General features: G+C 42.7%; 2 protein-coding genes across 4 annotated transcripts in view; one reads left to right on the forward strand and one right to left on the reverse strand.

Moving 5' to 3' along the window:
• Positions 1 to 12,712, reverse strand: part of pctp (phosphatidylcholine transfer protein) — a 93,006-nt gene extending 80,294 nt beyond the window's left edge. The window contains exons 1-2 of the mRNA XM_061981463.2: positions 12,573 to 12,712; positions 2,396 to 2,459 (exon numbers count right to left, since the gene is read on the reverse strand). The gene's annotated coding sequence lies outside the window, so the exon portion shown is untranslated. The remainder of the gene's footprint in view (positions 1 to 2,395; positions 2,460 to 12,572) is intronic.
• mmd (monocyte to macrophage differentiation-associated) overlaps positions 1 to 26,377 on the forward strand; it is a 36,729-nt gene extending 10,352 nt beyond the window's left edge. Inside the window, exons 1-8 of one of the 3 annotated variants that reach the window (XM_061981461.1) lie at positions 5,572 to 5,959; positions 12,854 to 12,902; positions 16,111 to 16,192; positions 22,869 to 23,029; positions 23,090 to 23,164; positions 23,236 to 23,337; positions 25,569 to 25,638; positions 25,706 to 26,377. In XM_061981461.1, coding sequence (XP_061837445.1) covers positions 12,877 to 12,902; positions 16,111 to 16,192; positions 22,869 to 23,029; positions 23,090 to 23,164; positions 23,236 to 23,337; positions 25,569 to 25,638; positions 25,706 to 25,909 — 720 coding nt within the window. In that variant the 5' untranslated portion in view covers positions 5,572 to 5,959; positions 12,854 to 12,876 and the 3' untranslated portion in view covers positions 25,910 to 26,377. Of the gene's footprint in view, positions 1 to 5,571; positions 5,960 to 12,754; positions 12,903 to 16,110; positions 16,193 to 22,868; positions 23,030 to 23,089; positions 23,165 to 23,235; positions 23,338 to 25,568; positions 25,639 to 25,705 lie in introns of those variants that run through there. The other 2 variants (XM_061981462.1, XM_061981459.2) reach the window with 2 other exon arrangements.
• Positions 26,378 to 27,095: the final 718 nt, after the last annotated feature.

A 27,095-nucleotide genomic window follows, 5' to 3' on the forward strand; every position in this document is an offset into this window, starting at 1 on the left:
AAAGCCAGTAAATTACAATATTTTGAAAAACTTGATTTATTTCAGTAATTGCATTCAAAAGGTGTAACTTGTACATTATATTTATTCATTGCACACAGACTGATGCATTCAAATGTTTATTTCATTTAATTTTGATGATTTGAAGTGGCAACAAATGAAAATCCAAAATTCCGTGTGTCACAAAATTAGAATATTACTAAAGGCTAATACAAAAAAGGGATTTTTAGAAATGTTGGCCAACTGAAAAGTATGAAAATGAAAAATATGAGCATGTACAATACTCAATACTTGGTTGGAGCTCCTTTTGCCTCAATTACTGCGTTAATGCGGCGTGGCATGGAGTCGATGAGTTTCTGGCACTGCTCAGGTGTTATGAGAGCCCAGGTTGCTCTGATAGTGGCCTTCAACTCTTCTGCGTTTTTGGGTCTGGCATTCTACATCTTCCTTTTCACAATACCCCACAGATTTTCTATGGGGCTAAGGTCAGGGGAGTTGGCGGGCCAATTTAGAACAGAAATACCATGGTCCGTAAACCAGGCACGGGTAGATTTTGCGCTGTGTGCAGGCGCCAAGTCCTGTTGGAACTTGAAATCTCCATCTCCATAGAGCAGGTCAGCAGCAGGAAGCATGAAGTGCTCTAAAACTTGCTGGTAGACGGCTGCGTTGACCCTGGATCTCAGGAAACAAAGTGGACCGACACCAGCAGATGACATGGCACCCCAAACCATCACCCAACCATGCAAATTTTGCATTTCCTTTGGAAATCGAGGTCCCAGAGTCTGGAGGAAGACAGGAGAGGCACAGGATCCACGTTGCCTGAAGTCTAGTGTAAAGTTTCCACCATCAGTGATGGTTTGGGGTGCCATGTCATCTGCTGGTGTCGGTCCACTCTGTTTCCTGAGATCCAGGGTCAACGCAGCCGTCTACCAGCAAGTTTTAGAGCACTTCATGCTTCCTGCTGCTGACCTGCTCTATGGAGATGGAGATTTCAAGTTCCAACAGGACTTGGCGCCTGCACACAGCGCAAAATCTACCCGTGCCTGGTTTACGGACCATTGTATTTCTGTTCTAAATTGGCCCGCCAACTCCCCTGACCTTAGCCCCATAGAAAATCTGTGGGGTATTGTGAAAAGGAAGATGCAGAATGCCAGACCCAAAAACGCAGAAGAGTTGAAGGCCACTATCAGAGCAACCTGGGCTCTCATAACACCTGAGCAGTGCCAGAAACTCATCGACTCCATGCCACGCCGCATTAACGCAGTAATTGAGGCAAAAGGAGCTCCAACCAAGTATTGAGTATTGTACATGCTCATATTTTTCATTTTCATACTTTTCAGTTGGCCAACATTTCTAAAAATCCCTTTTTTGTATTAGCCTTAAGTAATATTCTAATTTTGTGATACACGGAATTTTGGATTTTCATTTGTTGCCACTTCAAATCATCAAAATTAAATGAAATAAACATTTGAATGCATCAGTCTGTGTGCAATGAATAAATATAATGTACAAGTTACACCTTTTGAACGCAATTACTGAAATAAATAAAGTTTTTCAAAATATTCTAATTTACTGGCTTTCACCTGTGTATATATATATATATAGGCAGCACGGTGACAGAGGGGTTAGTCAGTGCATCTGCCTCACAATACGAAGGTCCTGAGTAGTCTTGAGTTCAATCCCAGGCTCGGGATCTTTCTGTGTGGAGTTTGCATGTTCTCCCCATGACTGCGTGGGTTCCCTCCGGGTACTCCGGCTTCCTCCCACCACCGCCAAAGACATGCACCTGGGGATAGGTTGATTGGCAACACTAAATTGGCCCTAGTGTGTGAATGTGAGTGTGAATGTTGTCTGTCTATCTGTGTTGGCCCTGCGATGAGGTGGCGACTTGTCCAGGGTGTACCCCGCCTTCCGCCCGATTGTAGCTGAGATAGGCTCCAGCGCCCGCCGCGACCCCAAAGGGAATAAGCAGTAGAAAATGGAAGGATGTATGTATATATATATATATATATATATATATATATATACACATACATACATCAAAGAAATAAATAAAGTAAAACAAGAAAAAAATACTGCAGTTTCTTGACAAAATTATACATTCTAAAAATAAAAATAAACTGATTTAATAAAATGGGTAAAAAAGGGAGAAAAAAAACAACTGCAGTTTCTTAAGAAAAATATAAAAAAGTCAAAAGGAATATAATTTTTTTTTTTAAGAAAAAATAGATTTAAAAAAATAACTGCTGTTTCTTATTTGATCATCACCAGTTTTGATGCACCATATATTATTTACCACAGGAAGTCATAGAACTTGAAATGCTGTCACTGTGTGGAAAAGGAACCTTTGTCTGGGGAAATTGTGTCCCTGGAAACCGTGCACGTCACAAACACTCACCTCCATGAAGGTCTTGTTTTTTGCCCTTAAAGTCCTGAAGTGTCCGGGGACTTCTTTCCTCAGTCTGTAAACAACAACAAAAAAAAGACAAAAGATTGTTTGATAAATAAAAAATACTGATACATCGTTACTGTCGATATTTGTATCGATCCGCCCACCTCTGTCTACATTCAAAAACTCTCGCTTTGCGGTTAGCAAGTGCAGCATGTTTAGCTATTTCTTGTGCTACGGTGATAAAGCTACTTGTAGGAAACATCGTTTATTTGCCGCCATGGAGGTGAGGATTAGTGATTTAGAAGTAGCTTCACGCTGTAGCGGGACGTTAGCCACTAGCCAGCTAGAGAGGACTCGTACGTTTGCTTGTCGCTGTCAAATTTGCACAACACAGCTACAATGTGTCATCAACGTAATATTACAAACTCTCTCTGTATTGCCCAACCCTAGTCCGTTTTTTTTTTTGGGCAAATTTGATGGCTACTTGTCATCCAAAAGCTGTGTGAAAAACACTGTGATGCTAACACTAGTGCTAGCCAGTTAGCCGTTGCAAAGCCACACCTTAAACGTCTTCATTGGTAAGTTAATAATATCTTTACAGCTTCTAATATTCCAAAGTTGAAATAATAACAATGGATGTGACCATAAACCAGTGGTTCTCAAACTTTTTTTGTCATCCCCCACTTTGGACAAGGAGGAGTTTTCAAGCCCCACCTGCCCCCATCGCCCCAACAGAGCGCTAATGCCAAGCTTTAACATTTTCAAATTTATTGAATATCAAGTTGTATACATTCAAACTCAATAACATAAAATAACATCAAGTTCAATAATAAATAAAATAAAAGTGCCACTTTGCAATCTCTGCAAAAAGAAAAGGAGGAGCTATGCATTTGGCAAGACAGGGCAAGTGACAGCACTTTGCCCCAGGAGAGCCACCTTGCTTCACTGTGAAACAGCACGGCTGTATGATCAGCTCCCATTTCCTCACACAGTGCAGAGAACAGTCGCACTTTCAGTGGTCGTGTTTTGATCAAATTTACCGCGCTCACAACATCAGTTAAAACCTCATTGAGTTCGGGGCTGAGCTGCCTTGACGCGAGTGCTTCCCGGTGAATGACACAGTGTGTGCCCGTCACATTTTTGTTTCTCTGCAGGCGCTGGCTCTGGCTCGACGACCTTTGAGGTGCAAGTCACAAATGTATATATTTGTGTAATTGTGGTCCACACATTAGCCTGCTACCCATCCGCGCGAAGGTTTGTTCCGCTTAGCCCCGCCCCCGTTAGTTACTGTTGCTATGTCTGTCAAACTTTCGCTCCTACCGAGAAATTTAAAGCCTACAGTAAAAATAAGTACCGGTAATTTCCATTTATTTATATAGCGGATTTCATAGACAGAATCACAAAGTGATTTACAGTGTGTATAGAAAATGAAAGCATAATAAAAAAGAAAATCTAAGAATATAATAATAAAAAAAAATTTTTAAAGTGAAATTTCCTCCCGTTCCTCGCGCCCCACCTGTCATGTCTCTATTCCCCACCAGTGGGGCGCGCCCCACACTTTGAGAAACGCTGCCATAAACGGTGATAACCGCTGTAGCTTGCTAGCTAGCTTAAATGCTAACATGACTACAAGAGACGTTCACATCTTTCCCTATTAAGAAACGACATACCACAATCTAAACTTATATATAAACCATACTTGCCAACATTGAGACCTCCGATTTCGGGAGGTGGGGGGCGGGGGTGGGGGGCGTGGTTAAGAGATATATATATATATATATATATATATATAAATAAGAAATACTTGACTTTCAGTGAATTCTAGCTATATATATTTATTTTATTACACACACACACACATATATATATATATATATATATACATATATATATATATATATATATATATATATATATATATATATATATATATATATATATATATATATATATAAATAAAAGAAATACTTGAATTTCAGTGATCATTTATTTACACATATACACACACATAACACTCATCTACTCATTGTTGAGTTAAGGGTTGAATTGTCCATCCTTGTTCTATTCTCTGTCACTATTTCAGAACACACACATTATACAAATATACATTATAAAATCAATAAGAAAACGGGAGCTCTAATTTGGGAGTCTGAATTAGGATCAGAAGTTCCTATATAAACATTGCGCACTCACGTCGCCATTTTGTATTGATTACTGCAGCTGTGCACTGGATTCATTCACAAATACAAACTACAACTCACAAACACTTTAGAGTTAGGCTCCACCAGCAGAATGTGTACTTAAACTTATAAAGATCACATGGATATTATTCAGTGAGTTGATTCACCAAAACTAACCTGTTATACAGGAGGAAAAAGCACACAGGACGTTTCAATTGTTCACAGACTGGTCGCTCTCATCAGAATGACAAGACACTTCCGGTCTGCAGGTGATAGCATTCAATTGGGAAGAAACACCCTACTGCCCCCTACTGACCAATGTGAATACTGATAAATGTGTAATGACAGCTCCAAAAACGAATTCAAACCACAAAATAAAATAAATAAATCAACACAAAAATGTGACACATTATGGGTGGGTCACATATGCATGTACAGTAGATGGCAGTATTGTCCTGTTTAAGAGTGTCACAACATTGCTGTTTACGGCAGACGAACTGCTTTATGATAGACTAAAACTTGACTGCTGTTGTTGTGTGTTGTTACCGCGCTGGGAGGACGTTAATGAAACTGCCTAACAATAAACCCACATAAGAAACCAACAACTCGCCCTCGATCATTAGCTGTTCATATTTAACTCAACTTGGCAAGGATTAGTGATTTATAAGCTGCAGTGTGGAGGAATATTAGCCGCTAATTTTTAAGACACAGAATGTGTCAACAATTATAAAATTATCGCAATGTAACAATGTAACTAAAACAGGATTTGCCCCAGCTTGACAATATACTTGGGGCGGTGGGGGCGTGCCTCGGGGGCGTGGTCAATGTGACGTCATCGTATAATTTGCATAATCGTTGATGCTGCATATATTTTCTTTAAAAAAGGCTACAAAAATGTACATACATTTCAAAACAAGTATGTGTTATAAATAATTGGTATTTACACATTTTGTCTTATATTATATAATTTTGCTCTGTTTTTAAAATTGTTATTATTGTGAAGTGTAACACATATGCTGGTCTTTCAAGGAGTATAGTCTCCAGTAACAGATAAATAATATACAGTGCATGCAGATAGTATTCACAGCGCTTCCGTTTTTCTACATGTTATGTTACAGCCTTATTTTAAAATGGAACCAATTCCTTTTTCCCCTCAAAATTCTACACACAATACCCCATATTCGCATGCACATAAGTATTCACAGCCTTTGCCATGAAGCTCAAAAGTGAGCTCAGGTGCATCGTGTTTCAACTGATAATCCTTGAGATGTTCCTACAGCTTAATTGAAGTCCACCTGTGGTAAAGTCAGTTGATTGGGCATGATTTGAAAAGCCACACACTTGACAATGTATGGCGAAGCGCAAAACCAAGAATGAAGTCAAAGAAATTGTAAGTAGACCTCCAAGACAGAATCGGGGGATGGGTACAGAAAAATATCTGCTGCCCTTAAAAGTTTTAATGAGCAGAGTGACCTCCAACATCCGTAAATTAAAGACGTTTGGAACCACCAGGACTGGATAGAGGGAAAGATTAATGCAGCAATGTACAGAGACATCCTGGATGAAAACCAACACTTCCCATCCAACCTGATGGAGGTTGAGAGGTGCTGCAAAGAGGAATGGGCCAAACTGCCCAAAAATAGGTGTGCCGAGCTTGTGGCATCATACTCAAAACGATTTGAGGCTGTAATTGCTCAACTGCATCAACTAAGTATTGAGCAAAGGCTGTGAATTCTTATGTACATGTAATTTCTTAGTTTTGTACTTGTAAATTACAAACATTTCTTCAAAAAAAAAAATGTTCACGTTGTCATTATGGGGTATTGTGTGTAGAATTTTGAGGACAAATGTGAATGTATTCCATTTTGGAATATGGCTGTAACATAGCTAATTGTAGAAAAAGTTAAGTACTGTAATTATGCACTGTAAAGAGGCAGGATTTTAGATTTTGAATTAAATTTTTTGAAAACGTCAATTACATTTAAAAAAAAAATTCCATATCAACACAGACAACGGAATGAAAGTTAATGCATTCTCTGGCAGTGATTTGTATTTCAAGGTTGCTGATTCATTAATTTTGCTGTAAATCCGAAAGGAAATCCAGCCTTGGACAGATCATCCAATCATCATGCGGGTATCCCGGCGTCCATTTCTCATCCACTCCCAGAGACGTTCGGCATCCAAGGGCGGGATAAAGCCGAGCATTTATCCAATGATTATTTAGTTTGGCTGCAGTGGATCAATCCACTCTATGCTCCCCCACTGAAGTCAATGGAGGCTCAGCTTCAGCACTGTTTATTGCACTCTCGACTCATCCATTAAAGTCAATGGACGCTCGGCTTCAACACCGTTTAAGGCACTGTGACGCTAACACAATCAATTACAAGAAAATCACGTCAGCTGACACCAAAGTAGTTGATTCTGAACAAAAGTTGAACGCATCCTAGCGCATATTTAGTTAATGACATGTAAACACAATAGTACATATTTCACCACTTTTTTATATTTTAGGTGAAGCTGAACTTCATTTGGAGTCAAAAATAGCCACTGCCGTATACCTTGTCCAAGCAATCACCCGTAATCCAGACAATCGCGTGCGACTTGCTTACGGTTGATGAAAGTTTTTCGGTGGGCAAATTTTCGGTGCATCACTTGTGAATAGTGCGTAAATAATAGTATCTATCTATATATATATATATATATATATATATATATATATATATATATATATATATATAGTACAGGCCAAACGTTTGGACACACCTTCTCATTTCATCAAAACTATGACACCTGTGAAGTGAAAACCATTTCAGGTGACTACCTCTTGAAGCTCATCGAGAGAATGCCTAGAGTGTGCAAAGCAGTAATCAGAGCAAAGGGTGGCTATTTTGAAAAAAGTAGAATATAAAACATGTTTTACGATATTTCACCATTTTTTGTAAAGTACTTAACTCCACGTGTTCATTCATAGTCCTGATGCCTTCAGTGACAATCTACAATGTAAATAGTCATGAAAATAAAGAAAACGCATTGAAAGAGGTGTGTCCAAACTTTTGGCCTGTACTGTATATATATCTCCATTCATAAAATGTGTTACTTGAATTTGTTTTCACGTTTAGAACCGTCGTTTGTTTGTTTTTGTTGGTTTTTTTTTGTCTTGTCCAGCTTCTCAGGCAAATCATATAGTTGATGTAAATGCCCATATCGGCTGTACAAATTTACTTTACAAAAGAGAAGTGTGGGATACTTCTCTTGTTGCCTTATTTGTATTTGACTTTATTAAACGTATTTATATTATCATTTGGTGCAGTTGGGCCGGAGCAGGAGGGGATAGAAAGAGAAAAAAAGGAAGACAGAGGGGGAAATTGTGGGGACAAGAGGGGGATAAGACAGAGACAAAAACAACAATAGCAAACACAACAATAACAACGACAGCAACAACAACAACAACAGAGCAACATCAGCAAATACGATATGTACAAATATGATTGTAAAAGTGATAGCAAAGAAGCAGTTATTGAAATAAATAATATTACAGAAATGACAATGAGCATTATTACACTACAAATGGAGCAATACAAATACCAATAGAAATAGCACTATTGATAATGAATAATACCAATATTTTACCTCTATTATCAACAATACAGTTGTACAAATGCAACAATACATATAAGTAATGATAACTAGAGATACAAATGAAAGCAGAAAAATGGAGGGGAAGAAAGAGAAGCCAGCTATATTAACCTTGTAGATTGTTATAGTAACAATAGGTTAAGCTTTGTCAGTGTGCCATGTGTTAACGTTCTTACCCTAGGGTAAACTGGGTAATCTATGTTTGATGAAACGTGATTATATGCATGAGTGTATGTATGTATATGTACAGTATGTGTATATGTATGTTTGTACAGTGAATGTATATGTACATGTATGTGTATATGTATGTTTGTACAGTGAATGTACAAACCCCGTTTCCATATGAGTTGGGAAATTGTGTTAGATGTAAATATAAACGAAATACAATGATTTGCAAATCCTTTTCAACCCATATTCAATTGAATGCACTACAAAGACAACATATTTGATGTTCAAACTCATAAACTTTTTTTTTTTTTTGCAAATAATAATTAACTTAGAATTTCATGGCTGCAACACGTGCCAAAGTAGTTGGGAAAGGGGCATGTTCACCACTGTGTTACATGGCCTTTCCTTTTAACAACACTCAGTAAACGTTTGGGAACTGACGAGATACATTTTTTAAGCTTCTCAGGTGGAATTCTTTCCCATTCTTGCTTGATGTACAGCTTAAGTTGTTCAACAGTCCGGGGGTCTCCGTTGTGGTATTTTAGGCTTCATAATGCGCCACACATTTTCAATGGGAGACAAGTCTGGACTACAGGCAGGCCAGTCTAGTACCCGCACTCTTTTACTATGAAGCCACGTTGATGTAACACGTGGCTTGGCATTGTCTTGCTGAAATAAGTAGAGGCGTCCATGGTAATGTTGCTTGGATGGCAACATATGTTGCTCCAAAACCTGTATGTACCTTTCAGCATTAATGGCGCCTTCACAGATGTGTAAGTTACCCATATCTTGGGCACTAATACACCCCCATACCATCACAGATGCCGGCTTTTCAACTTTGCGCCTATAACAATCCGGATGGTCCTTTTCCTCTTTGGTCCGGAGGACACGACGTCCATAGTTTCCAAAAACAATTTGAAATGTGGACTCGTCAGACCACAGAACACTTTTCCACTTTGTATCAGTCCATCTTAGATGAGCTCAGGCCCAGCGAAGCAGACGGCGTTTCTGGCTGTTGTTGATAAACGGTTTTTGCCTTGCATAGGAGAGTTTTAACTTGCCCTTACAGATGTAGCGACCAACTGTAGTTACTGACAGTGGGTTTCTGAAGTGTTCCTGAGCCAATGTGGTGATATCCTTTACACACTGATGTCGCTTGTTGATGCAGTACAGCCTGAGGGATCAAAGGTCACTGGCTTAACTGCTTACATGCAGTGATTTCTCCAGATTCTCTGAACCCTTTGATCATATTACGGAGCGTAGATGGTGAAATCCCTAAATTCCTTGCAATAGCTGGTTGAGAAAGGTTTTTATTAAACTGTTCAACAATTTGCTCACGCATTTGTTGACAAAGTGGTGACCCTCGCCCCATCCTTTTTTGTGAATGACTGAGCATTTCATGGAATCTACTTTTATACCCGATCATGGCACCCACCTGTTCCCAATTTGCCTGTTCACCTGTGGGATGTTCCAAATAAGTGTTTGATGAGCGTTCCTCAACTTTATCAGTATTTATTGCCACCTCTCCCAACTTCTTTGTCACGTGTTGCTGGCATCAAATTCTAAAGTTAATGATTATTTGCAAAAAAAAGAAATGTTTATCAGTTTGAACATCAAATATGTTGTCTTTGTAGCATATTCAACTGAATATGGGTTGAAAATGATTTGCAAATCATTGTATTCTGTTTATATTTACATCTAACACAATTTCCCAACTCATATGGAAACGGGGTTTGTATATGTACATGTACTGTATGTGTATATGTATGTTTGTACAGTGAATGTATATGTACATGTATGTGTATATGTATGTTTGTACAGTGAATGTGCGTGTGGATGTACGAACTTCGAGTATGTAGGTATGTACTGTATTTGTGTATGTATGTGGGAGCTTATAGGTACCTATATGTATGTATGTATGTATGTATGTATGTATGTATGTATGAATAACGGTGTGTATGTGAGTATATGTGTATTTGTATGTACAACATATTATTAATATAGAACACTTGTTTTTAACGTGTGGCGGTTTTTATCTTGCTGTGGCCTCGCGCTACAATCATTTACATGAATAGGAAACCCTGATTTATATCATCCGTATCGTGCAACCCTAATAAAAACTACCCCGCATTCCAAAGGTTTAAAAAGTATAAAATGTATCAAAGAGGCTTCTACTTTCTTAAAAACTGTTGTACGTGTGGACGTTTTACCATGAATTGATTTACGTGGACCCCGATTTAAACAAGTTGAAAACCTTATTCGGGTGTTACCATTTAGTGGTCAATTGTACGGAATATTTACTGTACTGTGCAATCTACTAATACAAGTTTCAATCAATCAATCAACGTGGTCCACAATTACGCTAAAGTATGAAGTTAAATAGAGGGCCACACAATATAGTTGACAGTTAGCAACAAAGCACGCTCGCAGGAAGCAGACAGATGTGTCGTCTCTACATGAGTCTCCTCTGCCTTGTAATGTAATATGTTTTAAATCTCTCTGAGCTTACGGCGGAAGCTGCTCGTCGCCAAGGATGATGCGTTACTGAGTGCAGCTTTAGGTTGAGCGTTATCCTAAGCGCTTACATAAACGCTCTCGTTCCTCCGATCAGTGCTTACGTAAGCGTGATAACGCCAGCTGATGTGACGACACATCGTATGCTTACCATGCAACAGTGCGTTCATATGACCTTGAAATATATAATAAATGGACACTCTAAAAATATATACTGTGTATATTAAATAATTATGGTTCCCTCAGCAAACATTGCCTTCTGTCACATAATGTACTAACAAATTCAGTATGAAAACCTAAATATTTTATATTTAGGTTTATTTTTCTTTGTTTTAATTTCATGGGAAAAACAGGTATCATATTGCTATTATATTCATATTGGTTGATGTTAGTATTGGTTTATATGTTACACTTAATATTGTTTACCTATGTTAGTGTATATTGATATATATTATTTTACAATTACATTCCTAGCGACGCTGAGATCATTATTCATGCGTTCGTTACGTCTCGTCTCGATTACTGTAACGTATTATTTTCGGGTCTCCCTATGTCTAGCATTAAAAGATTACAGTTGGTACAAAATGCGGCTGCTAGACTTTTGACAAGAACAAGAAAGTTTGATCATATTACGCCTATACTGGCTCACCTGCACTGGCTTCCTGTGCACTTAAGATGCGACTTTAAGGTTTTACTACTTACGTATAAAATACTACACGGTCTAGCTCCAGCCTATCTTACCGATTGTATTGTACCATATGTCCCGGCAAGAAATCTGCGTTCAAAGAACTCCGGCTTATTAGTGATTCCCAGAAGAAAAAAAAGTCTGCGGGCTGTAGAGCGTTTTCTATTCGGGCTCCAGCACTATGGAATGCCCTCCCGGTAACAGTTAGAGATGCTACCTCAGTAGAAACATTTAAGTCCCATCTCAAAACTCATTTGTATACTCTAGCCTTTGAATAGCCCCCCTTTTTTAGACCAGTTGATCTGCTGTTTCTTTTCTTTTCTCCTCTGCTCCCCCCTATCCCTTGTGGAGGGGAAGACACACAGATCCGGTGGCCATGGATGGGGTGCTGGCTGTCCGGGGTCGGGACCCGGGGTGGACCGCTCGCCTGTATATTGGTTGGGAACATCTCTGCGCTGCTGACCCGTCTCCGCTCGGGATGGTTTCCTGCTGACCCCACTGTGGACTGGACTCTTACTGTTATGCTGGATCCACTATGGACTGGACTCTCACAATATTATGTTAGACCCACTCGACATCCATTGCATTCGGTCTCCCTAGAGGGGGGGGTTACCCACATATGCGGTCCTCTCCAAGGTTTCTCATAGTCATTCACATCGACGTCCCACTGGGGTGAGTTTTTCCTTGCCCTTATGTGGGCTATACCGAGGATGTCGTTGTGGCTTGTGCAGCCCTTTGAGACACTTGTGATTTAGGGCTATATAAATAAACATTGATTGATTGATTGATTGATTCCTATTAATGTGGTAATACTGTCAAAGCGCTTTGAGTACCTTGAAAGTAGAAAAGCGCTATACAAGTATAACCCATTTATTTATCATTTATTAGTTTATTACCTATGCATGTCAACAAGTCCTCATCAAGTCACGCCTTTCCTAGATTTGATTGGTTAAACACGTGACCTCCCCCCTGCTGATTGGCTCTCCCAGTTGTCACTCACCGCATGGTTCCTTCATTTCACCGGCGGGCCTTTTTGCTCCCTCGCCGGGCTACTTTTCATAATGATGGCGCTTCCTACGTTTCTACCTCAAACGTCCAAAAGCTGCTGAAAGCCTTGATCCAGGATGCCATGGCGAAAAAAACTTAAATGGTGCCTTTTGGCGATAGTTAGCAGCTTGGTGGCTCATAGCCGGCTAGCTAACGCTTGCTAGCGTGGTAGCATTGCTTCATTTTTACACTTTTTCATACCTGCTTTTTTTTGCTTCTATTCTTCTCATTTAGCTGCTGAAACTCAATACGCTGCTATGGAAAGAGCGAACAGCTTGCAGAGGTGAGTCAATTATTAATGATGAACTCATGTCGATTATTTCACGTCATTGTTCGTTTCCACGTCACGTACGAGGTCTATGACGCCATCAACATTCGACTCACTTATGGATTGAACTTCTGTCCATCTATCCATCCATTTTTTACCACTTATTTTTTTAATTAATGCAAACTTTGAAACACATAACTTGATTGATAGTGTAGAACAGCATACCTTTAAATAGTTTTACACATAATTATGAAACCTAAACACAAATGTACCTTTTTAAACCAAAAAACATAATACAAACACCACCTAGCTTATGTTATTATTAGTAAATCCTTACATCTTCTATAGCAATTATCCTCACTCGGTTGGGTTACCTTTACTGGTGTTTATACACTATATTACCAAAAGTATTTGGCCACCTGCATTGACTCACATATGAACTTGAAGTGCCATCCCATTCCTAACCCATAGGGTTCAATATGATGTGGGTCCACCTTTTGCAGCTATTACAGCTTCAACTCTTCTGGGAAGGCTGTCCACAAGGTTGCAGAGTGTGTTTATAGGAATTTTCCACCATTCTTCCAAAAGCGCATTAGTGCGGTCACACACTGATGTTGGTCGAGAAGCCCTGGCTCTCAGTCTCAGTTCTAATTCATCCCAAAGGTGTTCTATCGGGTTCAGTTCAGGACTCTGTGCCGGCCAGTCAAGTTCATCCACACCAGACTCTGTCATCCATGTCTTTATGGACCTTGCTTTGTGCACTGGTGCACAGTCATGTTGGAAGAGGAAGGGGCCCGCTCCAAACTGTTCCCACAAGGTTGGGAGCATGGAATTGTCCAAAATGTTTTGGTATCCTGGAGCATTCAAAGTTCCTTTTACTGTAACTAAGGGGCCAAGCCCAACTCCTGAAAAACAACCTCACACCATAATTCCTCCTCCACCAAACTTTACACTCGGCACAATGCAGTCTGAAATGTAGCGTTCTCCTGGCAACCTCCAAACCCAGACTCGTCCATCAGATTACCAGATGGAAAAGCGTGATTCATCACTCCAGAGAAGGCGTCTCCACTGCTCTGGAGTCCAGCGGCGACGTGCTTTACACCACTGAATCCCACGCTTTGCATTGGACTTGGTGATGTATGGCTTAGATGCAGCTGCTCGGCCATGGAAACCCATTCCATGAAGCTCTGTGCGTACTGTACGTGGGCTAATTGGAAGGTCACATGAAGTTTGGAGCGCTGTAGCAACTGACTGTGCAGAAAGTCTTTGCACTATGCGCTTCAGCATCCGCTGACCCCTCTCTGTCAGTTTACGTGGCCTACCACTTTGTGGCTGAGTTGCTGTTGTTCCCAAACTCTCTAATATTCTTATAATAAAGCCGACAGTTGACTTTGGAATATTTAGGAGCAAGGAAATTTCACGACTGGATTTGTTGCACAAGTGGCATCCTATGACAGTTCCACGCTGGAAATCACTGAGCGTGACCCATTCTTTCACAAATGTTTGTAGAAACTGTCTCCATGCCTAAGTGCTTGATTTTATACACCTGTGGCCTGGCCAAGTGATTAGGACACCTGATTCTGATCATTTGGATGGGTGACCAAATACTTTTGGCAATATAGTGTATTTTATAAATGTCTATTTTTCACAATTACAAATTACGTAATTAGTCTGCCGTTCATGCTTGTCACTCGCAGCTGTTTCAAACACACAGGGAGAGCGTGCACAAACACAACAACACTCCAAGAGTCTTGCTGTTGTTATAAAATATACATTGAATAATAGCTGACATTAGTAACCAAATTTTGATAAATAGCCATCATTTGCTAACAAACACAGGTGTAAGAGAAAAAATCCCAGCAGGTGTTTGTCTATGAACCTCATTTGTCTTTTCTTAAAGACTCAGTGTCTACATTTTCCTTCTAGAGTAGGTGTGTCCAAACTTTTTCCAGCGAGGGCCGCGTAAATAAATAAAAAATTGAAGGATGCGGGGCCACTTTGATAGATTTTGGTCATTAAAAATGCTAAAATCAATACAATATGTAGAGGTGGGGGGAAATAATTAATTTTCAGATGCATCGCAATTCGGACATGGATGATTATAAAATCGATTAGTAAACGTCGATAATCTATTTATTTATTGTAAATAATGTAGTGTAGACAGTTCTAAAATTTGGCTGACTGCAGAGAGCTACCTCATCGAGAGATTCGACCAGCTCCTTTATTATTATAGTATGTTCCTGTTTTGCACACATTTCCCTTAATTTAATAAATGTGGTGGAAACGTATTTAACTGTTTCTTATTACAAATGAAAGTTGCAAGTGATAAACGCTTATTTAGTGAAACTAAAATAAATGTAAAACTGCATCAATATACATAAATTAAAGATGCATCACTAATTGATTTTTGAATCGTAATCATAATCGAATCGTGAGGTGCCCAAAGAATCCCACCTCTACCATATAGTTTAATCAATATATGCTAAACTGTCTGAACACAACATCTTAGCTTTGTGTTATCGCTAACAAAGCATATTCTACGTAATATTGCCCTAAGTTAAGCATTTCCAATCATTAAAATGGCAAAATAAACTCAAAATTGTAATATTACAGTAGTATTGGCTACTAGACGAGACCAAAACAATCAGACCGCGCTGTTCAGTATCTTGGCCACTGATTGGCTCAGCCTCAGTCAGAATTACTAACAATAACGTGCTAAATTTCTAATCTAATTTTGCAGCCAAACGCTTCAGACTCATAACTTGGTACTTGACACGTGTTAACAATTAGCATGCTAACATTAGCGAGCTAACTTTTTTAGCTAAACACCTCAGAGTTATATGATTAGGTACTTGACACACGCTAACTGTTAGCATGCTAACGTTTTTTGTTTAGCTAATCTTACATGTTTATGTTTCATAGTCATATGACTCGCTTATTAATTAATTAATTGAATTAAATGATACAAGTTAATGCTAATGCTATTACTTTGTAACTTTTTCTTGTTACACACACGAGCGCCCATGCAATTTTTCATCACGCGCCCATGGTTGATGACAATAAAACTTTGTAATCTATCCTATTCTACAAGCATGTCACTCTGCAGTTTGTAGACTTTATACTGTGACAAGTGTGTCAAGGTTCATGATTGACATGTAATGAGAATTGTCTTTATGGAGTCCCGACTGTTAAAATAATCAATGTTTATGACTGTGTGTTTCAGGTTCATGAACAGGCGTCCCTCCGCTAACTGTCGCTACCAGCCTACCCGCTACGAGCATGCCGCCAACTGCTACACGCACGCAGTGAGTCTCCACCCCACCGCCATCGACACACGCACAACCTTGCTTGGCTCATCTTTGTCTCTTTGTCATACTAGTTCCTAATCGGGGGTCGTCCCTCTTCGTCACGCCAGTTTTCTGATCGTTTTTGTCTCTCTCCATCACGCCAGTTCCTGATTGTCTTTGTGTCTTTGTCTCTGTCACGCTAGTTCCTGATCGTCTTTGTGTTTTTGTCGCGACAGTTTTCTGATTGTCATTGTCTCTCTCTGTCACGCTAGTTCCTGATTGTCTTTGTCTCTCTCCGTTACTCCAGTACCGGATCGTCTTTGTCACGCTAGTTCCTGATCGTGTTTGTCTCTCTCCGTCACGCCAGTTGCGGATTGTCTTTGTCTCTCTCTGTCACGCTAGTGCCTGATTGTCTTTGTCTCTCTCCGTTACTCCAGTTCCGGATAGTCTTTGTCACGCTAGTTCCGGATCGTCTTTGTCTCGCTTTGTCATGCCAGTTGCGGATCGTCTTTGTCTCTCTCTGTCACGCAAGTTCCTGATTGTCTTTGTCTCTCTCCGGTAGTCCAGTTCCGGATCGTCTTTGTCTCTCTCTGTCACGCAAGTTCCTGATTGTCTTTGTCTCTCTCCGGTAGTCCAGTTCCGGATCGTCTTTGTCTCTTTCTGTCACGCTAGTTCCTGATTGTCTTTGTCTCTCAGTTACTCCAGTTGCGGATGGTCTTTGTCTCTCTCCGTCACGCCAGTTCCCGATCGTCTTTGTCTCTCTCCGTCACGCCAGTTCCCGATCGTCTTTGTCTCTCTCCGTCACGCCAGTGCCTGATCTGCTTTGTCTCTCTCCGTCACGCCAGTGCCTGATCTGCTTTGTCTCTCTCCGTCACGCCAGTGCCTGATCTGCTTTGTCTCTCTCCGTCACACTAGTCCCAATCGTCTTTGTCTCTCTCCCTCTCCGTCCAGATTGTCTGTCTCTCTCAGTCACGCTAGTTCCTGATCGTCTTTGTCTCTCTACGTCACGCTAGTTCCTGATCGTCTTTGTCTCGCTCCGTTACGCCAGTTCCTGATCGTCTTTGTCTCTCGCCGTCACGCTAGTCCCAATCGTCTTTGTCTGTCTCCGTCACGCTAGTTCCTGATTGTCTGTTTCTCCGTCACGCTAGTTCCCAATCGTCTTTGTCTCTCTCCGTCACGCTAGTTCCTGAGTGTCTTTGTTTCTCCGTCACGCTCGTCCCGATCGTCTTTGTCTCGCTCCATCTCGCCAGTTCCTGATCAGTTTTGTCTCTGTCTGTCACGTTAGTCCCGATCGTCTTTGTCTCTCTCCGTCACCCTAGTTCCTGATTGTCTTTGTCTCTCTCCGGTACTCCAGTTCCTGATCAGTTTTGTCTCTGTCCGTCACGTTAGTCCCGATCGTCTGTGTCTCTCTCCGTCACGCTAGTTCCTGATTGTCTTTGTCTCTCTCCGGTACTCCAGTTCCGAATCGTCTTTGTCTCTTTCTGTCACGCTAGTTCCTGATTGTCTTTGTCTCTCAGTTACTCCAGTTGCGGATGGTCTTTGTCTCTCTCCGTCACGCCAGTTCCCGATCGTCTTTGTCTCGCTCCATCTCGCCAGTTCCTGATCAGTTTTGTCTCTGTCTGTCACGTTAGTCCCGATCGTCTTTGTCTCTCTCCGTCACCCTAGTTCCTGATTGTCTTTGTCTCTCTCCGGTACTCCAGTTCCTGATCAGTTTTGTCTCTGTCCGTCACGTTAGTCCCGATCGTCTTTGTCTCTCTCCGTCACGCTAGTTCCTGATTGTCTTTGTCGCTCTCCGGTACTCCAGTTCCGAATCGTCTTTGTCTCTTTCTGTCACGCTAGTTCCTGATTGTCTTTGTCTCTCAGTTACTCCAGTTGCGGATGGTCTTTGTCTCTCTCCGTCACGCCAGTTCCCGATCGTCTTTGTCTCGCTCCGTCACGCCAGTGCCTGATCGTCTTTGTCTCTCTCCGTCACGCTAGTCCCAATCGTCTTTGTCTCTCTCCGTCACGCTAGTCCAGATCGTCTGTCTCTCTGTCACGCTAGTTCCTGATCGTCTTTGTCTCTCTACGTCACGCTAGTTCCCGATCGTCTTTGTCTCGCTCTGTCACGCCAGTTCCTGGTCGTCTTTGTCTCTCGCCGTCACGCTAGTCCCAATCGTCTTTGTCTGTCTCCGTCACGCTAGTTCCCAATCGTCTTTGTCTCTCTCCGTCACGCTAGTTCCTGATTGTCTTTGTTTCTCCGTCACGCTCGTCCCGATCGTCCCGATCGTCTTTGTCTCGCTCCATCTCGCCAGTTCCTGATCAGTTTTGTCTCTGTCCGTCACGTTAGTCCCGATCGTCTTTGTCTCTCTCCGTCACGCTAGTTCCTGATTGTCTTTGTCGCTCTCCGGTACTCCAGTTCCGAATCGTCTTTGTCTCTTTCTGTCACGCTAGTTCCTGATTGTCTTTGTCTCTCAGTTACTCCAGTTGCGGATGGTCTTTGTCTCTCTCCGTCACGCCAGTTCCCGATCGTCTTTGTCTCGCTCCGTCACGCCAGTGCCTGATCGTCTTTGTCTCTCTCCGTAACGCCAGTTGCTGATCTGCTTTGTCTCTCTCCGTCACGCTAGTCCCAATCGTCTTTGTCTCTCTCCGTCACGCTAGTCCAGATCGTCTGTCTCTCTGTCACGCTAGTTCCTGATCGTCTTTGTCTCTCGCCGTCACGCTAGTCCAGATCGTCTGTCTCTCTGTCACGCTAGTTCCTGATCGTCTTTGTCTCTCGCCGTCACGCTAGTCCCAATCGTCTTTGTCTGTCTCCGTCACGCTAGTTCCTGATTGTCTGTTTCTCCGTCACGCTAGTTCCCAATCGTCTTTGTCTCTCTCCGTCACGCTAGTTCCTGATTGTCTTTGTTTCTCCGTCACGTTCGTCCCGATCGTCTTTGTCTCGCTCCATCTCGCCAGTTCCTGATCAGTTTTGTCTCTGTCCGTCACGTTAGTCCCGATCGTCTTTGTCTCTCTCCGTCACGCTAGTTCCTGATTGTCTTTGTCGCTCTCCGGTACTCCAGTTCCGAATCGTCTTTGTCTCTTTCTGTCACGCTAGTTCCTGATTGTCTTTGTCTCTCAGTTACTCCAGTTGCGGATGGTCTTTGTCTCTCTCCGTCACGCCAGTTCCCGATCGTCTTTGTCTCGCTCCGTCACGCCAGTGCCTGATCGTCTTTGTCTCTCTCCGTAACGCCAGTTGCTGATCTGCTTTGTCTCTCTCCGTCACGCTAGTCCCAATCGTCTTTGTCTCTCTCCGTCACGCTAGTCCAGATCGTCTGTCTCTCTGTCACGCTAGTTCCTGATCGTCTTTGTCTCTCTACGTCACGCTAGTTCCCGATCGTCTTTGTCTCGCTCCGGTACTCCAGTTCCTGATCAGTTTTGTCTCTGTCCGTCACGTTAGTCCCGATCGTCTTTGTCTCTCTCCGTCACGCTAGTTCCTGATTGTCTTTGTCTCTCTCCGGTACTCCAGTTCCGAATCGTCTTTGTCTCTTTCTGTCACGCTAGTTCCTGATTGTCTTTGTCTCTCAGTTACTCCAGTTGCGGATGGTCTTTGTCTCTCTCCGTCACGCCAGTTCCCGATCGTCTTTGTCTCGCTCCGTCACGCCAGTGCCTGATCGTCTTTGTCTCTCTCCGTCACGCTAGTCCCAATCGTCTTTGTCTCTCTCCGTCACGCTAGTCCAGATCGTCTGTCTCTCTGTCACGCTAGTTCCTGATCGTCTTTGTCTCTCTACGTCACGCTAGTTCCCGATCGTCTTTGTCTCGCTCTGTCACGCCAGTTCCTGGTCGTCTTTGTCTCTCGCCGTCACGCTAGTCCCAATCGTCTTTGTCTGTCTCCGTCACGCTAGTTCCTGATTGTCTGTTTCTCCGTCACGCTAGTTCCCAATCGTCTTTGTCTCTCTCCGTCACGCTAGTTCCTGATTGTCTTTGTTTCTCCGTCACGCTCGTCCCGATCGTCTGTGTCTCTCTCCGTCACGCTAGTTCCTGATTGTCTTTGTCTCTCTCCGGTACTCCAGTTCCGAATCGTCTTTGTCTCTTTCTGTCACGCTAGTTCCTGATTGTCTTTGTCTCTCAGTTACTCCAGTTGCGGATGGTCTTTGTCTCTCTCCGTCACGCCAGTTCCCGATCGTCTTTGTCTCGCTCCATCTCGCCAGTTCCTGATCAGTTTTGTCTCTGTCTGTCACGTTAGTCCCGATCGTCTTTGTCTCTCTCCGTCACCCTAGTTCCTGATTGTCTTTGTCTCTCTCCGGTACTCCAGTTCCTGATCAGTTTTGTCTCTGTCCGTCACGTTAGTCCCGATCGTCTTTGTCTCTCTCCGTCACGCTAGTTCCTGATTGTCTTTGTCTCTCTCCGGTACTCCAGTTCCGAATCGTCTTTGTCTCTTTCTGTCACGCTAGTTCCTGATTGTCTTTGTCTCTCAGTTACTCCAGTTGCGGATGGTCTTTGTCTCTCTCCGTCACGCCAGTTCCCGATTGTCTTTGTCTCGCTCCGTCACGCCAGTGCCTGATCGTCTTTGTCTCTCTCCGTCACGCTAGTCCCAATCGTCTTTGTCTCTCTCCGTCACGCTAGTCCAGATCGTCTGTCTCTCTGTCACGCTAGTTCCTGATCGTCTTTGTCTCTCTACGTCACGCTAGTTCCCGATCGTCTTTGTCTCGCTCTGTCACGCCAGTTCCTGGTCGTCTTTGTCTCTCGCCGTCACGCTAGTCCCAATCGTCTTTGTCTGTCTCCGTCACGCTAGTTCCTGATTGTCTGTTTCTCCGTCACGCTAGTTCCCAATCGTCTTTGTCTCTCTCCGTCACGCTAGTTCCTGATTGTCTTTGTTTCTCCGTCACGCTCGTCCCGATCGTCTTTGTCTCGCTCCATCTCGCCAGTTCCTGATCAGTTTTGTCTCTGTCCGTCACGTTAGTCCCGATCGTCTTTGTCTCTCTCCGTCACGCTAGTTCCTGATTGTCTTTGTCGCTCTCCGGTACTCCAGTTCCGAATCGTCTTTGTCTCTTTCTGTCACGCTAGTTCCTGATTGTCTTTGTCTCTCAGTTACTCCAGTTGCGGATGGTCTTTGTCTCTCTCCGTCACGCCAGTTCCCGATCGTCTTTGTCTTGCTCCGTCACGCCAGTGCCTGATCGTCTTTGTCTCTCTCCATAACGCCAGTTGCTGATCTGCTTTGTCTCTCTCCGTCACGCTAGTCCCAATCGTCTTTGTCTCTCTCCGTCACGCTAGTCCAGATCGTCTGTCTCTCTGTCACGCTAGTTCCTGATCGTCTTTGTCTCTCTACGTCACGCTAGTTCCCGATCGTCTTTGTCTCGCTCCGGTACTCCAGTTCCTGATCAGTTTTGTCTCTGTCCGTCACGTTAGTCCCGATCGTCTTTGTCTCTCTCCGTCACGCTAGTTCCTGATTGTCTTTGTCTCTCTCCGGTACTCCAGTTCCGAATCGTCTTTGTCTCTTTCTGTCACGCTAGTTCCTGATTGTCTTTGTCTCTCAGTTACTCCAGTTGCGGATGGTCTTTGTCTCTCTCCGTCACGCCAGTTCCCGATCGTCTTTGTCTCGCTCCGTCACGCCAGTGCCTGATCGTCTTTGTCTCTCTCCGTCACGCTAGTCCCAATCGTCTTTGTCTCTCTCCGTCACGCTAGTCCAGATCGTCTGTCTCTCTGTCACGCTAGTTCCTGATCGTCTTTGTCTCTCTACGTCACGCTAGTTCCCGATCGTCTTTGTCTCGCTCTGTCACGCCAGTTCCTGGTCGTCTTTGTCTCTCGCCGTCACGCTAGTCCCAATCGTCTTTGTCTGTCTCCGTCACGCTAGTTCCTGATTGTCTGTTTCTCCGTCACGCTAGTTCCCAATCGTCTTTGTCTCTCTCCGTCACGCTAGTTCCTGATTGTCTTTGTTTCTCCGTCACGCTCGTCCCGATCGTCTGTGTCTCTCTCCGTCACGCTAGTTCCTGATTGTCTTTGTCTCTCAGTTACTCCAGTTGCGGATGGTCTTTGTCTCTCTCCGTCACGCCAGTTCCCGATCGTCTTTGTCTCGCTCCATCTCGCCAGTTCCTGATCAGTTTTGTCTCTGTCTGTCACGTTAGTCCCGATCGTCTTTGTCTCTCTCCGTCACCCTAGTTCCTGATTGTCTTTGTCTCTCTCCGGTACTCCAGTTCCTGATCAGTTTTGTCTCTGTCCGTCACGTTAGTCCCGATCGTCTTTGTCTCTCTACATCACGCTAGTTCCCGATCGTCTTTGTCTCGCTCCGTCACGCCAGTTCCTGGTCGTCTTTGTCTCTCGCCGTCACGCTAGTCCCAATCGTCTTTGTCTGTCTCCGTCACGCAAGTTCCTGATTGTCTGTTTCTCCGTCACGCTAGTTCCCAATCGTCTTTGTCTCTCTCCGTCACGCAAGTTCCTGATTGTCTTTGTTTCTCCGTCACGCTCGTCCCGATCGTCTTTGTCTCGCTCCACCTCGCCAGTTCCTGATCAGTTTTGTCTCTGTCCGTCACGTTAGTCCCGATCGTCTTTGTCTCTCTCCGTCACGCTAGTTCCTGATTGTCTTTGTTTCTCCGTCACGCTAGTCTTAATGGTCTTTGTTTCTCCGTCACGCTAGTTCCCGATCATATTTGTCTCCCTCTGTCACGCTAGTTCCCAATCGTATTTGTCTCCCTCTGTCACGCTAGTTCCTGATGGTCTTTGTCTCTCTCCGTCTCGCCAGTTCCTGATTGCGCCCGCCTTGGTGGGCATGGCGCTGCTGCACCGGCTGTCAGACAACCAGTGGCAGCGCGTGACGGCGTGGGTGTACGGTCTGGGCCTGTGCGCCCTCTTCCTTGTGTCCACCGTTTTCCACATCATCACCTGGAAGAGGAGTCACATGAGGTGCGTCGAGGGGGGCGTGACTTCTTTAAGGCGTCGATTGATGTTGTGGTGACGTTGCAGGGAGGTGGAGCACTGCTTCCACATGTGCGACAGGGTTGTCATCTACGTCTTCATCGCCGCCTCTTACACGCCGTGGTGAGTCTTCGGCCACGCTTCTATATTCAAGCACCAACCGCTCTGACGCCATCTTGTTTTTGTTCCTTCAGGCTGAACTTGCGAGAACTGGGGCCACTCGCCGCTCACATGCGCTGGTTTGTGTGGCTGATGGCGGCCGCCGGAATCATCTATGTCTTCAACTACCACGAAAAGTAGGTTTCACCACCTAAAGATTCCTAATTGTCAATAACGATCAGGGGTCTGCAACATTTGCTTTCTCCAAAAAACATTTTTCCATTTCTTCCACAAAAGAAAAATAGTCTGAAGCCGCAAAACGTAACAGCTTACACACTTTCTAAAAGTGTTCATCTTTTATTTAAATTTTGCAGGCTAATGCAAAATCAAACTATTTTCTTCTGAGGTGTTTCTTTTTGGTTCTGTTTCATGGTGAACTAACCCCCACATCTGCACACGCAGGCTCCTCCTCTTTTCCTTGCCTTCCTTGATCCTCAGGACTCAGCCTGGCCACTTTCACGGCCTCACAGACAATTGTAGACCTCTTTTCAAAGATGGTGATTATCCTCTGGTTTTTAAGGACATCTCACAGGGAACGACAAAAAAAGAGCCTCGGGTTAGATGATGTCGTCATTTAACTTGGCCATGACGCATGTACATGAAAAAAAGTGAGCAAAAAACGTGAAAAGTTTAGAAATACATTTGGACTTAACTCTTTTACCCCTTTTTTGTGTGTGTTTTTTACGTCACAAACAAGACTGAGTGTTTTTAGAAGGGGCAGGGGCCCCCAGTAGCACCCACTGCTCGTTAAGAAGAGCAATATTTCATGTTAGTCACCTAAAGCAGCAGTGTCCAAAATTTCTCCAGCAAGGGCCACGTTCAGTAAAATGAAGGATGCGGGGGCCATTTTGATACATTTTGTACATTAATGATGCTAAAGGCAAACCAATGTACGTCAACATATGCTAAGCTAGCTAAACAAATTGTCCACGTTAGCTTTGTGTTATAGGTGACAAAGCAAAAAATAACGAATTAACTCATGCAATTAATCGCAAAAATATTGCATTGATCGCGTATTTAAGCAGATTAATCGCGCAATTTATTTTCTATCTATTCTAACAATAAAATTGCATTTGTGACCAAATATTGGGGTCTTTTTTTAATTGAAATGTTTAATTGAAATCATGCTAGTACTTGTGATTATGCAAACTCAAAAAGTGTGATTAATCTGATTTTTAAAAATGTATCGCTTGACAGCATTACTAATAACATATTGATAATAATGAATTCATTTAATTTATACGATCTGTGGGCCGGAATTTGGACACCCCTGTCCTAAAGTGTTCAATAATTACACTTGTTGCTTGGTTCGAAAATGAGTATTTACATGTTCGTGAATCCTCGCTTAATATAGCGACAAAGGTGTTAAGTTGGCAACGTTGATGCCACGTCTTCTTATTCTGTGGCAGACCAAACGTGTTAGAAGCAGTTACGATGTCATCTGCTGTATGAAGTTGTAATGACAAGCTATAATCACAGACAGTCCCGTTATAGTGTGTTGATTTAATACAAGTGCGGCCCCCAGAGAATTTTTAACACATTCTAAAATAAAAAAAAACAATAAAAAGTAGAATAAAAGAGCATACAGGTGAAATGTCATGAAAAAACGTTGCAATATTGTCTATAATAAACACAAAAAATAATTAATTCAAATCAATGTTTTTTTTTTTTTAAATGAATTGACCTATTCAAAGCCCTGATTACTTCACATCAAATATTCCACTTTGATATATTTTTATGGAAAATATAGCATATGTTTTGTGTTTGCTCAAAAAATAATAATGAATCACAACCAATGTTTTTTTTATGAATTATTGACCTATTTCAGGCTCCAATTACTTCACATCAAATGTTCCACTTTTGTATATTTTTGGGGGAATATTTGCATATTTTGTGTTTGCCATATACAAGAACAAGTTTTCTTTGACAAAAAGTGCTTAAAACAAACTTTAAAACAAACAAACTTATAATCGAAGGATATTTCTGAAGTTGATCGAGATTTAAGCGTTGAAAGTTAAAAAAAAAATGTATACAAACGTATGACTTATTTTTAACACTTTTATGAGTGGGACCCTTTTGGATCTCCAAGAATTTTAGTGTTTTTTTTTAAACGGTCATTAATCAAATAATAATAATGAATCATCAATGTTGTTATGAATTATCGACCTATTAAAAGCTCCAATTACTTCACATCAATTATTCCACTTTGACATTTTGGAAGGGGAAATATTGCATATTTAGTGTTTTTGTCATAGAAAACAGAGATTTGACAAAAAGGGCATTAAAATAAATGTATGCGGAACAATGGCATTAAGTAAGATAATAGTGAGAATAAAGTTTTTTTTCTTCTACTGATGTTTGTTGTCAGGTACAAAGTGGTGGAGTTGACCTTCTACTTGACTATGGGCTTTCTCCCAGCTTCCGTGGTCACCTCAATGGTGAGTGTCGCCCCCTGGTGGCTCAGTTCAGCACGGCAGGCTTTAAGCGTAGCCTCTTACCTTCCAGAACAACACGGAGGGTGTTCACGAGCTGGCGTGCGGCGGCCTCATCTACTGCCTGGGCGTGGTCTTCTTCAAGAGCGACGGCGTCATCCCCTTCGCCCACGCCATCTGGCACGTGTTTGTGGCGCTGGCGGCCGCCGTGCACTACTACGCCATCTGGAAGTACCTCTACAAGCCCTCCGGCGCCGACGCCCTCTTCCACTCGTGAGACGCCGCCGAAATAACGTTTACGACCATGAATTGTTTACCCTCTTTTCCTACGCGGTTCTTTGAAGACCAAACTTTTCTATCACTTCCTGTCATTCCACTGCCAGAGGGGAGGAGCTGAGGCGCTAAGAGGCGGGGTTATCTTTAAAACCTCTTCCTGTCACGCCAGGAAGAGAACTTAAGTGAAATCGAAAGTGTTCAATTTGGCTGAAGTCGAGATGGATGCATGTGGGCGAACTGGCGAGGGCGGTGCCTTGACTGAAGGGCAGAGCTTAGGCCATTAACATTTGACTTATCTAGCGCCCCCTGCTGGTCTTTTGCTGCATTCCGGGTGACGTGAAGGTGCTGAGAAGTCGGTGTTGATGTCGTCTTTGTGACACGTGTGTTCTTGTAACGTTGGCCTTCCTGCCGCCATCTTTGTGGTGCTACTCGCTCTCCTCATGCGACAATAAAAGCAGAGAAAAATGCACATGGTCTTTATTTTTAGCATCAGGTCAGAAAACACAAAGCTGACTGAGAACCTGTTCTTGTCTCACTGTTGCCGTGGCTACGCCGCGTGAGGTCTTGTCTCCACGACGACGAGAGGCACACAAAATGACGGCTAACGTTCCGTGACGTCATCAGATTATTTCCCCACACTGTAACCAAGACAACTTGATGAACTCGCCTCGCTACAACAGGACACCAGGGGGCGTCCACTACTAGTGACGTGTGATACCACTGATTTTTTTTCCAATCAGATACCGAGTAAATTTCAGGCTGGTATCAGCAATATCGATACTTAGTGCAAATATACCTTTTGTGCAGTGGCGGGCCTTCAGTGATATCCGGTTTCAATGATTACCTCCCAAAATACCATCATTTATGTCCCTATATGACCATTGCTGGAGAAATACTATACAGAAACACATTTACGCAATACTGAGTATTGAAACACATCAACAGTGTACAAAACGGGTTATTTTCTGGCGCATTTAAAAACCAATAAACCCGCATCAGCAATTAAAACATCTTATGTGGTACTGTCAAAATTAAAATTGCTAAACACATATTGAACGTGAAAAAATAAAGAAATAAAATATTCGAACTCACAATTTGTAGCACCCTTTGGCGGGCATTTCCCCATTTCCTCGCCAACTTTGTCTCACAAGATGGTTTGTCTTTAAATATCCTTCTTGCGAATATAT

The sequence above is a fragment of the Nerophis lumbriciformis genome, linkage group LG24 (genome assembly GCF_033978685.3).
Source record: "Nerophis lumbriciformis linkage group LG24, RoL_Nlum_v2.1, whole genome shotgun sequence".
Lineage (NCBI taxonomy): Eukaryota > Metazoa > Chordata > Actinopteri > Syngnathiformes > Syngnathidae > Nerophis > Nerophis lumbriciformis.